The sequence below is a fragment of the Miniopterus natalensis genome, chromosome 20 (assembly GCF_054644295.1).
Source record: "Miniopterus natalensis isolate mMinNat1 chromosome 20, mMinNat1.hap1, whole genome shotgun sequence".
Taxonomy (NCBI): Eukaryota; Metazoa; Chordata; class Mammalia; order Chiroptera; family Miniopteridae; genus Miniopterus; species Miniopterus natalensis.
The window spans coordinates 26,779,727-26,792,113 of NC_142100.1; the positions used below are offsets into that span (position 1 = coordinate 26,779,727).

The window sequence follows — 12,387 nt, forward strand, 5'->3', positions numbered from 1 at the left end:
TGTGTTGGATGGCTGCTTTCCGTGTGCCCCCTTGGAAACCGTTTAGGGTCTGCTGTGTAAGTCCCCTTTTCTTTGCGGATCTGGCTGAGCTGGCTCCCGGGGAGGTCCTGTTCTTATTGTCTTAACATGTGTCCATATCCGATTACAGTTTCATTGAGAGACATTGGGGTACGTGGTGGGGACAGAGGCTTCTCCGGGAGGCGGTTATTTGTGTTGTACCTACTGCATGCGTCTGACTATACTCCCCGGCTGGCTGGCCTTCTAGCAGTCGCAGTTTCTCGCATTTGGCTTTAATACCCATTGGCTGGTTAAAGTGCTGGGGTTGGATGGTCGAGTTGAGTCATGTGTTACAATGTAACTCTTGGTTTGGTTGATGGGGTCGTGTGTTACAATGTAACTCGGATTGGTTGATGGGGTCGTGTGTTACAATGTAACTCTTGGTTTGGTTGATGGGATCGTGTGTTACAATATAACTCGGGTTGGTTGATGGGGTCGTGTGTTACAATGTAACTCAGATTGGTTGATGGGGTCGTGTGTTACAATGTAACTCTTGGTTTGGTTGATGGGGTCGTGTGTTACAATGTAACTCCTGGATTAGTCGAGTGGGGTCATGTATCACAATGTAATTCTTGGATCACTGTGAAGAGTGGCTTGGAAATGGCTTCAAGGAACAGAGCCTCTCTGTGCTGAGTGATGAACCCCAGGTCAATCAGCTTTGCCCTGAGGCTTCCCAGGTAGCTTGAGGATGGGCAAACTTGAAAATGCCGATTTTAAAAGAATCTTGTTGGGAACTCACCAGCTGGACCTGGAGTGCCTGCCTCTGTGTCCTCTCTTTATGAGGACACCAGCCATTGGACTTAGAACCCACCCTCGTCTCACCCAGTATGACCTCAGCTTAACTAATTCCATGAACAGAGACGCTATTTCCAAATAAGGTCCCATTTGGAGGCTCTGGTGGATGTGAATTGGGGCAGGGGCGGCACTATTTAACCCAGGACAGGTGCCAGAAGCAGGAGTTGGCTCCGCATGTGACAGGCACTTGCCTACTTAGATCTGGGCGGTGTTTGGGGCAGCATAGCCCGTCCCCCTCAACATCTCCAGGGAGACTGACCTTGTGGATACAGCTCTGCAGGGCCATTAGCTGTTCGGTCAACTCAGCTACAAAACACTCATGCTCAGTAGCGCTGACCAGATGCTGCCAGGACAGAGGTGCCAGGTCTCTGGAAGGTTCTGTAGGTGAAATCTGACTTGGCAAGTCCGTCCAGAAGGCCCCCCGGTCCTCTCCTTCCATTCAGACACGTTTGTCGGTACAATTACCTGTTGGGGGACAGCACCTGGCAGCGCGTGTCCAGAATAACCCTCGGGCAGCTCTGTCTTTTAGGTTCTTATGTATTAGAAAGAGCACCGTGTTCTGTTTCCTTGGTGACACACACACACGGTTGCCCCTGATTGATCCAGCCACTCACCGCTGAAAGGAGCAATTTGAAATTGTCGAGAATGTGTGTCCAGCAGGCACACTTCACAAGTGACCAGAAAGAGCTGTGTTTGTCGGACGAGATGAAAGCTGTGCCCTTTGTGAGTGGCTGGGTGGAGGAAAACTTCTAACGGGCAGGAGGCGGCCGACCACCCACGCAGAGCGGTATAGTCGCCAGACCCGTCACCACCGTGGCCCCGGGCTGGACTTGGATGTCAGGTCATTTCCCAGCTTACATTTAAAAAGTAACCGTATAAAAAGGATTGCTCTTGGAGAGGGAGCTGAAGCCAGCTGAGTGGGAAAAGGGAAGGAAAAGCCTATTAAGATGTTCGGTGCAGCTGACCTGCGTCTACTCGGGAAAACCGTGGCTGATACAGAATTTCTGAAGGTGAAAGGGAAGACGGGACCCAGCCTCGCACGTTCAGGGGGGACGCTGATGGCTGTCAGGCAGGGACAGTGATGGGATTCCGGTGTCTCTGTGGCAGCAGGATTGTGACAGGATGCATTTTGAAGGTTCTGTCAATACCGTTAATATTTATGACCCATCCGTGAGAACATCACCGTGTGGCCCGTCTGTCTGAGGCTCCTGCTCAGGAATCGTTCTGCTTTCTGGGGTGATGCGCCCCGAATGACAAGATGAAGAGCGATTGTGGGAAGGCTTTATGCTCCTGTTTCACACGCCCTTAACGTGGTGACATCCTCAGGAGCCCGTATTCTGAGGAACAATTTTCTTGTTGAAACAGAAGTCTCTCCTGCGATCCTGCACAGGGTGCACTGGGTCGTGGGTGCGCACGAGGGTCTGTGGGCCTGAGACTCCCAGGTGCCTCCCCCAAGTGGAGACTCCTGCTTGGAAATGACAACCAATGTCCTTGCCAGTGCAGTGACTTTGCCACCTCTGTCCTGCTCAGTAAAGGGACAGCCCCTCTGCACAGCTGGGCAGATGCAGGGCCTGGGAGCTTAAGGAAAGTCAGGCTGCCTCAGTTCCCACTGACCTGCGTGCTCTTCAGCCTTGTGATCTCCACGAGGTCGGCTTTTGAGCCTCGGTTGTCCGGTCTGTAAAATGGGCGACGTAGTTCCTACTGGAATAACCTTGTCAGGGTCCTTGGAGGATGAGAGGACACCACACGCTCAGTGCTGGTCACATGATACATGTGTGATGAATGTTAGAGGCTCCTTCTCGCCGGTACTCAGTGCGCTTCAAGAGGGAGACACCTTGGAGCAGCGGTGAAATTCAGAATATTCTGGACCGGGGAGAGGGGGTGTTCACTGACCAGTCAGAACAGGGGAAGCGTGTGACTCACTGTTGGCCCCTGTCCTGGCCCCATGCACCCCAGCTGCACCCCAGCCCCTCCAGGGACATGCGAGGAAGGGTCACGACACATCTCCCTTTGCAGGGCCCAGTGCAGAGCGCAGCCCACCGTCCTCTGACCAGCTCTGGTTTTGCAAACGGCCCACCTGGCCTTTTGGGCTCAAAAGTCCCTTTTCTTGAACAGGGACTCACCGGACACTGTCCCCGGGGCTCCCACTAGGTGGCGCTCACAGACCAGCTTGTGGCCACACTTGCCCTGTGCTCCCCTCCCCCAGAAGGCTCCCTGGACACCTGCCCCTGGTGGGTCCTCTCCCAGCTCATCAAACCTCTTCCAGCTCATCAAACCGCATCAGGCCCTTTATTCACCTGGGATCCCCGATTTCCCCACGTGTAAGAAAGGGAGGCTCCCTCCTGCAGCCCCGCCCAGCGCTCCGCACAGCACCTGGCACCTGCCACCTGGCGCCTGGCACCTGGCGCCTGGCAGCTTGGAAAGGTGTCGCCTCCCTCAGCCAGCACCCCTGCCTGCCCTGCAGCTCGGGGACCATCCTGCAGGCAGCTGAGGGGTTGGGCGGGCACGGAAACCAAGCTTCCATCCCTCCACGCGCGGCCCTCCTCTCCCGCCGGGCCAGCGATGGGAAATCGACTCAGGCAAACGATCTCATCTTTCCAAGCATTTGTTCTCGGTGCAGAACATCAGCTCAACACAGACACAGATAAGAGGAAAACGGAGGCAGCCTTTCGGTCCCGGCCCGGAGACCCGTGTGGGCGCATCCACCTCGGGGCTCCCTTCTCTGCATCTCGTTTTTAATGCTGCGACGCTCATGTTTTACTTAACCTTCTCTGTGCTGTGAATCTTCACCTGAGGATATTTCTCCATTGACTTTTAGAGAGAGTGAGGGGGGGAGAGAGAGAGAAACATCGATGTGTGAGAGACACAGCGATTGGCTGCCCCCCACAAGCACCCTGACTGGGGCCGGGGATCGAACCTGCAACCCAGGTACATGCCCTTGACCGGAATTCGAACCCGAGACCCTCCTGTGAAAATGTCACGTGGCCCCTTTCCCCGGGGATGCAAATGAGGGAGAGACTCCGGCCCCGGTGGACCCTGGTCACCGGGTCCCTGCAGAGAAGTAGCCCTGAGCTCGCCGCGTCGCTCGACCGGAGACGGCAGCTACCAAGCGAGCGGCACCTGAACCCGCGCTGGGTCGTTTCGCTGGGCTCGGGTTTCCCGGAACCGCGGATCCATGTGATACGGGAACAGGGTCGAGCCAGTTTCCAACCCAGACACTTGTAGCCGTCTGGGCCGAGGTGGTGGCAGGATGACAGGTGGGAGATAAGTGGTGTGGCTGGAACCCGCGGGAGTCATCAGGGCGAGCGGGAAACTAACACGATACCAGGCTTCGCAGAACCTGGGCCGGGAGGGACATCTGGGGGACGCTCGGAGGTCTGGGTGACAAATATTGGGAAGGACTCTCGCGCCGTGTGTGAGACGAGCCTGTAGGACACACAGGCTGTCGCTCCAAGTTGCAGGAGGAAGCCCCCGGTGGGAAGGAGGTGGCTCGCGCCCCGTCCCCTCCCGCGCTCGCCGGGGGTCCCGCCTGCTGACACGCGCCCCTTGTCCCCCGCGCAGGACACGGAGATCCTGAACACGGCCGTCCTCACCGGGAAGGCCGTCTCCGTTCCCGTCAAGGTGGTGGCCGTGCAGGAGGACGGCTCCGTGGTGGACGTGTCCGAGGCCGTGGAGTGCAGGTCTGCCGACGAGGACGCCATCAAGGTACCGCATGACTGTCCCCGCACCTGCCAGGGGCTCGGACCTTTGGGGTTCGGGCCTTCGGGCCTCTCCTGTCCCAGGGCCTGGCTCTGACCGAGCAGCTTCCCAGGCTCCGCGGGCTGGAGCCGGGTGACCGGGTGCGGTCAGGAGGCAGCCGGCAGGTGCGTTGCCTCCCTCCCCCGGAGTGGGGGACCCGCGGCCTTCATCTTGACCAGAAATCATTTTCTTCCCCTGCGTCTGCTCACAGGACAATATTTCCCTCATTTTAGCCACTCCCACACCATCTTCTCAGTTGTTGCTGTGCCAGATAATATCACTTATTCACTACATTTTCTTCAAATGCCTCCATGTTTCAAACTTAAGTACCGATTTACCTCATTGTGAGAGCGCAGTCCCTGAGCTTGCTGCCCGAGCCTGTTGTTAATATAGATGAAAATGAATGACTTAAATTAGACAAAAGCTCCTCCCTGTGCCACCTGCCTTGGGTGTGACCAGGGTGAGCGCAGCTCGCAGGTTGCGAATCCCGATGGGACGTTTCTGCTGGGCTCCCCGTTCGAACGAGCTGGACCGATGGCCCTGAATCAGCCAGGAGCAGGCCCGTGGCTGTTTTTTTTTTCGTGTTCTTCGTGGGGGCCTGTTCGGATCCCAGGCCATTCTCAACATGGGGCACGTTCACCGGCACCCCAGGGACAGCCCCCTGGTCTGTGTGGTCCCTCCCCTGGAGCTGACTGGGGGCCCCTGTGCCTGGGCCCCTGCCCTCGGTCAGCTCTCGTCCCCCCCCCACGGGCTGGAGGACACTTGTCAGCTCTGGTCACACGCGCGCCGCTGGCCGCCCGATGCCGGGTTTCAGGGGAACGCGCGCCATCCCCTGCGTCCCGCTCTCTATAGAAACGCGCGCGGTGGGCCTCCCCGCGCCACTCGGGCTGAGAGCCCCGCGTCCGCCTGGGCATGAGAGGCCCGCGGGGAATTGGACTGTGTCCTGTCACCGCGCATCCGGGGCTGAGGGCCCTTGAAATGAAATCACAGGAGAAATGATTGAAGGTGCGAGTGTCGGGCCTGATGGCGAGAAGAGCAGGCCCGGGGGGGGGAAGGGGGCCCGGCCGCTCTTTTCAAGCCTTTGAAGGGCCCTCGAGAGGGAGACGGGGCAGGTTCCTGCTTTTTTAGATTCCAAGGGTAGGAGTCGAGTGAGAACCGATCCAGGGCGATAGGAGGAGAGAAGAGGGGCCCGGCCGGCGTGGCTCGGCCGTTGAGCAAGACCTAGGATCCCGGTCGAATTCCCGGTCAGGGCGCATGCCCGGGTTGTGGGCTCGATCCCAGCACCGGGCGCGCAGGGGGCAGCCGATCAGGACTCTCATCCTGGATGTTTCCGTCTCTTCCTCTCCCTTTCTCTCTCTGAAATCAATTAAAAATACACATATGTTTTTTAAAAATGTGGGAGGCTTGGCCTGGCTTGGCTCTCAGACAGGCGACCTCGGCTCCTCCCGACTCCGCCGTCCTCGCCGTTGGACCTTGGACCCGCCTCTTCGCCTCCCTGAGCCCAGTGTCCGCCTCCGTCAAACGAGGTGCTAGTGACCCAGGGCGGAGGCGCCCGCCGTAGAGATTTACCCGCAGCTCTGGGCCCAGGGCTGGCACAGCGGCCGAGGCTGGGACAGGAGGGGCCGGGCTCAGGCCCACGGCCCGAGAATGTTGGTTTCGTCGCTAGGACATAAATGACATAGAATTAAAAAAAAAAAAAAAAATATGGGACGGGAGCCACGTTTTAGTGCATTTTGCAAGTATTTTCCTACCAGGGTTTTAATCGCGTGCAGGGCTCTGTTGTTTGTTCAGAAAGGATCCTCTCTACGGCTTCAGTGAAGTGTGTGTTTTGTGTGTGTTTTTTCAATTCTCACCCGAGGGTATTTTTTCCATTGCTTTTTGGAGAGAGTGGAAGGGGGGGGAGAGAGACATCGACGTGAGACAGACACACCGATGGGCTGCCTCCCGCGCCACCTGGACCAGGGTGGGGGTCGAGCCTGCAACCCAGGCGCGTGCCCTTGGCCGGAATCGAACCCGGGACCCTTCAGTCCACCAGCCGACCCTCTGACCACACCGGCCAGGACTGAAGTACAGTCTGTTTTTATTTGGTAACGTGTGTGGCTGCCTCCTGTGCCCCGTCAGGTAGGGGGACGCATGACATCGGTCCCACCGGGGTAGGTTAGTGGCGGGTCGAGTACCTAAAAAAGCTAAGGGGAAAACCACGCGCGCAAAAAGCGGCAACAAAGGCCACGTAACGTCGTCCGGCGGCGCTGATGGTTTCACCCGTCGGCATTTCCTAACGGGGGCTGGTCTTCCCGGGGCCCCTTTATCGGCGTTTGTCACGAATTGGTGCCCAGGGTCCCTTTAGTTCAAGTCCCCCGATTCCGCTTGTCCGGGCGGCTGGGAAGCGGGACCCCCCCCGGTCCCCGGCTTTCACTGTGGGCTCCGCTCTGCTTTTCCCGCTGACGCCCCTCGGGGTCCCCGCCCCCCAAGGTCTCCAACCGCTGCGACTCCGTGTTCGTGAACGGCAAGGAGATGAAGGGCCGGCTGGACACGACCGTGAGCTTCACTCACCAGCACTTCAGCGCCCAGCTGGAGGTGACCGTGTGGGCGCCCCGGCTCCCGCTGCAGATCGAGGTCTCGGACACGGAGCTGAGCCAGGTCAAGGGCTGGCGGGTCCCGGTGGCCCCCAGCAGGAGGTGAGGGGCGGGGGGGCGGCGGGGCCTGGGCCGGGCCCGGCCGGAGGCGAAGGGACCCCGTGGAGACCCTCCCTGTGACAGGGTCGGGACTGAAAATAAAACGGGGGCAATTTTTCAGCTTTGTTTTGATTTTCGGTCAATCCTCACGGGAGGGTGGTTTCTCTATTGATATTTAGAGAGAGAGGGAGGGAAACAGCCATTGGTTGCCTCCTGCAAGCTCCCCAACCAGGGCCGGGAGCGAACCTGCAACCCAGGTACATGCCCTTTGGCAAGACTCGAACCTGGGACCCTTCAGCCAGGGCTGGGCTCAGTGTGTTTTCAGTGCTCTGCCCCTGGGCCCCCTGAAACCCCCGTCAGCGGGGATCGTCCCCCGTCTCTTCGGAAACCCACCGTGAGGTGCCGCCGGGAAACCCTCCTGGAGCTCCCTCCGTGGCCCCCAGACCCTCCCTGAAACCCGTTTGAAGGAGGCGAGGTTTGGAGTCCGGGGGAGCTTGTTCCCAGCCGCAGAGCAGCCGCCCCGAACCCCGACTTCTTTGTGGGGAGCACGTCCCTGGGCCAGTTGGCCCTGAACAGGGGGAGGGCGCGCGCAGCGGGGACCGCGGCCGGGCCTGGGCCGCGCCCCTCGGGGCCCGGGGTGACGCTGCGGTTGGCCCGCGCCCAGGCCCACGCGGGACAGCGAGGAGGAGGAGGAGGAGCGGCGGGGCCGGGGCTGCGCCCTGCAGTACCAGCACGCCCTGCTGCGCGTGCTCACCCAGTTCGCGGCCGAGGCGCCGGGCGCGGGGCAGCCGAGCTACCTGCTGGGCCCCGACTGGCAGTTCGACATCACCGACCTCGTGGCGGATTTCCTGAAGGTGGAGGAGCCGCGCGTGGCCCAGCTGCGGGACGGCCGGACCCTGGCGGGCCGGGAGCCGGGCATCACCACCGTCCAGGTAGGGGCGCCGCCCCCTCGCCGCCCGCCCGCCCCGTCGGGGGGTGAGCGTCCCCAGGGCGCCGCTGTGCCTGGGCGAGTTCGAGTGCGGGCCCCGGGGAGCCACAGCTGCAGGTGCACTCGCCAGTTTTAATCATCGGGAACCGAATCAGGTTTTGCGTTTTGGAGGGGCTTAGGGAAAACGCCGAATTTCTCTTCCCCGGGCTAAGTTAGACACGCGCTGTGCACAGCCTTCCCGTCCCGGGGGCGGGCTTTCTGTGCGCGGCCCGGAGAACACAGTAGAGCCTGCGAGGGCCGGTTTTATTTCCCGAACCCGGAGGGCCCACTGTTTGGCTACAGCATCCCCTGCACAGGAGACCAGAAAGTATTAAGAACATGTATTTGCTTTAAAAATACTAAAAAAATCGACAGTTAAAGGCCCTCCACTCGATTGTAGTAAGAGTAACATGATTTTCTAGCCAATTTTGAGGGATACATTATGCAGAAATGGTGCAGCAGGTTTTTTTAAAAAATCTTTACTCGAGAACATTTTTTTAATTGCTTTTTAGAGAGAGTGGAAGGGAGAGAGAGACATGGATTGGCTGCCCCCTGCCCACAGGCCGACCAGGCCGGGGTCAGGCCTGCAACCGAGACACGTGCCCTTGGCCAGAGCCGAACCCGGGGCCCTTCCGTCCAGGGGCCGACGCTCTAACCACTGAGCCAAACCGGCCAGGGCGGTGCAGCATAGTTTTAATAAAAATTTTATTTTATTTTAATTTTTTAAAAATATGTCTTTATTGATTTCAGAGAGAGGAAGGGAGAGGGAGAGAGAGAAACATCGGTGATGAGAGTCATTGATCGGCTGCCTCCTGCAGGCCCCCGACTGGGGATCGAGCCTGCACCCCGGGCCTGTGCCCTGACCGGGAACCGAACCCCGATCGTCTGGCTCCTAGGTCGACGCTCAACCACTGAGCCGCGCCGGCCGGGCTAATAAAAATTTTAAATGTTGCTGCTCACAGGTCCTCTCAGGTGTTGCCCTGAGTTTTACCTCACTTCTGCCATTTCGCCCCTCAATAGTCGTCGTCGGGAAAGTGTCACTCTTGGGCCAAAGCCTAGTGCCAGGATGGGCGCTGGGTCACTGTTGCCTTTAAAATCAATCACGCTCTTCCCGGAAAATGCACCGCTGTTATCACGGCAGGAATCGGGGGAGAAAGTGGCCGCGGTGGTGGGTGTGGGGTCCTCAGGCGGCAGGTGGAGGGAGCAGAGGCCCAGCCCCTGGTCCCCTAGGAGCCTCCAGTTAGCGGAGGCCTGGGGGACACTCGGGGGCTCGCACGGTGCGCGGAGCCGAGGCCGCAGCTCCCCGGCTCCCTGGCTCCCTGTGCAGGTCCTCTCGCCTCTCTCGGACTCCATCCTGGCTGAGAAGACCGTGACGGTCCTGGAGGACCGCGTCACCATCGCGGACCTGGGCGTGCAGCTGGTGGCCGGCCTGTCTCTTTCTCTGCAGCCTCACCGGGCCGACCGGCGGGCCCTCGTCGCCACGGCGGCCGCCCAGGACGTCCTCCAGGCCCCGCGGCAGGTGAGACCCCGGAGCCCTTCCGTCCCCGGTCAGCTGAGCCCACCTCTCTGTCCTCACGTCCCGCGGGGAGGCCGGTGCAGCCCTCGGAGCTGGGACTGTGGGTTCTCGGAGCTTCCGCCCGACGGCGGCTCCGTCCCTAAGTGCTCAGGGCCTCAGACACGTTCCTCGTGTGTACGTTTCTGTTTTGTTGTTGTTGTTAATCTTCACCGGAGGATATTGTTTCCATTGATTTTTATTTTTTTATTTTATTTTTTAAAAAAATATATCTTTATTGATTTCAGAGAGAGGAAAGGAGACGGGAAGAGAGAGAGAGAAACATCAATGATGAGAGAGTCATTGATCGAGCCCGCAACCCGGGCATGTGCCCTGACCGGGAATCGAACCCTGATCGCCTGGATCCTAGGTCGACGCTCAACCGCTGAGCCACCCTGGCCGGGCTCCATTGATTTTTAGAGAGAGTGGAAGGGAGGGGGGGAGAGAGACATCGATGGGGTGCCTCCTGCCTGCGCCCTGACTGGGCCAGGGATCCAGCCTGCACCCCAGGTACGTGCCCTTGACCGGCAATCGAACCTGAGACCCTTTGGTGCTCGGGCCGGCGTTCTAACCACTGAGCCACACCGGCCAGGGCTCCCTCCATCCTTAAACTGTCGCACGTCAGTGACGAGGGCACAGGGCCCTCTGAGCGTCGTGGGGCGTCCTCCCCGGGCTCCTCCGGCCAACGCCTGCGTTTCGCTCCATCCGCGTCGGCCTGATGAAGGTCGAGGGGATTTTATCTGTGGCAGGAGGCAGGAGTGCGACTCGGGTGAATCGCCTGATCTTTCCGGGCGTTTTCAGAAAGGCCCGCGTCCAGGCCTGCGGTAGGTCAGGGCTCACTCTCCTGGGCTTGCTCGCGTTGAGCGCGTGCTCCTGGCGTCGGCGGGCGATCGTCTGCGACCGAACCCGCTTCCGGGCCTGCCGAGAGCTGTTCAAAGCGACAGAAACGTAGGCGTTTTCTCGCTTAGCGTGCGTGTTTATGGGACGTTGCGCAGGAAACCGCATTGGCGTTGGCAGGTCCTGAGGAGCCCGATGATAACGCGGCGCTCTGGTCTCGTTTCCCGCAGGAGGCCATCGTCAGCTCTTGGATTCTGTTCAGCGACGGTTCGGTGACGCCCTTGGACATTTACGACCCCAAGGACTTCTCCGTCTCGGTCTCCTCGCTGGATGAGATGGTGGCGTCCGTCCAGGCCAACCTGCAGCCCAAGTGGCCGGTCGTGGCTGCGGAGGGCGAGGGCCAGGGGCCCTTGATCAAACTCGAGGTGATGATCAGCGAAGCTTGTCAGAAGACCAAGAGGAAGAGCGTCCTGGCCGTGGGCAAGGGAAACGTCAAGGTCAAGTTCGACCCAAGCCTTGACCTACGCCGAGGAGGCGCCAACGACATCGAGGGCGCCAGCCGGGGGTACAGAGGCCACCTGAGCAACTCCGTGGAGCGCGAGGGAAGCCGCGAGAGGGCGGTTCAGGAGTGGCCCCAGCGCGGCGCCCCCGTGGGCCGAGGCGGAGGCGCGGACGCGAGCACAACCCCGCCGTCTCCCGCGGAGAGGAAGGACGGGAGACCACTCAGGGGCGGCGGCCCCGACGCCTTCACCAGCTCCCCGGCTCAGGGGGGGTCGCCCGGGCCCAGCCACCCCGGCGAGCTCGCGGCCGCCCCCCGGGGGCTCACCGACCTGGAGATCGGCATGTACGCGCTGCTCTGCGTCTTCTGCCTGGCCATCCTGGTCTTCCTGATCAACTGCGTGGCGTTCGCCTGGAAGTACCGGCACAAGAGGCTGGCGGGGAGCGAGCAGGGCGGCATCCCGCACTCGCACGACTGGGTGTGGCTGGGGAACGAGGTGGAGCTGCTGGAGAACCCGGCGGACCTCACCCTGCCCTCGGAGGACTGCCCCGCGGCGCTGGACCCGGCCCTGCCCTTCGAGGAGAGGAACTTCCTGCTCAACGGCGGCTCCCGGGCGGCGTTCCGCGGCCAGCTGCTCCGGCCCCCGGACTACGTCTACGAGAAGGAAATGAAAGACCGGCCTCTGACGCCCTCGGGCCCCAAGAGGAAGCGGGTGAAGTTCACGTCCTACACCACCATCCTCCCCGAGGACGGCGGCCCCTACACCAACGCCATCCTGTTCGACGGCGACGAGGGCATCCAGTGGGTGTGCGAGGACGCGGGGCTGGCGGCCGAGCAGGACTTCAGGGACTACGTGGAGCGACTGCAGGACGCGATGTGAACTCCTTTCTGACGTTTGTAGTCACCTTTATGCCTTCTGTTTTTCGCAAAGTGGGGTGGTGAGGTCGACGAGCGATGGGGGGGGCGACGTGGCCAAGCTGAGTTCGGGGGGGGGGGGGGCCCGGGGGGCGGGGGGATCCCACCCCGAGCAGGTGCAGGGGCCTGGAGAACCGGGAAGCGTCTCGAGAGAGAGGCGAAGGCGGGTTTTCCCCGCGGCCCCGTCCAGCTCCGTCCCGGGAGGGTGAACCCGGCCCGCAGGCAGTTCGCCGCCTCGTGACCCGCGGGGCCCCGTGGACGCGGAAAAGACCCGGCGTTGGTTTTCCTGCTCCCAGACCTTCTAAAGCACAGCGGACCTTCCTCGCCCTTGGCCTGGGCCCGGACACACGTG

At 60.6% G+C, this 12,387-nt stretch overlaps 1 protein-coding gene across 1 annotated transcript in view; it reads left to right on the plus strand.

The window, feature by feature from the left end:
- The window catches only part of TMEM132B (transmembrane protein 132B), a 76,454-nt gene extending 64,371 nt beyond the window's left edge, over positions 1–12,083 (plus strand). Inside the window, exons 5-9 of the mRNA XM_087828677.1 lie at positions 4,414–4,557; positions 7,063–7,268; positions 7,930–8,197; positions 9,560–9,751; positions 10,852–12,083. Coding sequence (XP_087684803.1) covers positions 4,414–4,557; positions 7,063–7,268; positions 7,930–8,197; positions 9,560–9,751; positions 10,852–12,000 — 1,959 coding nt within the window. The 3' untranslated portion in view covers positions 12,001–12,083. The remainder of the gene's footprint in view (positions 1–4,413; positions 4,558–7,062; positions 7,269–7,929; positions 8,198–9,559; positions 9,752–10,851) is intronic.
- The last annotated feature ends 304 nt before the right edge of the window (positions 12,084–12,387 follow it).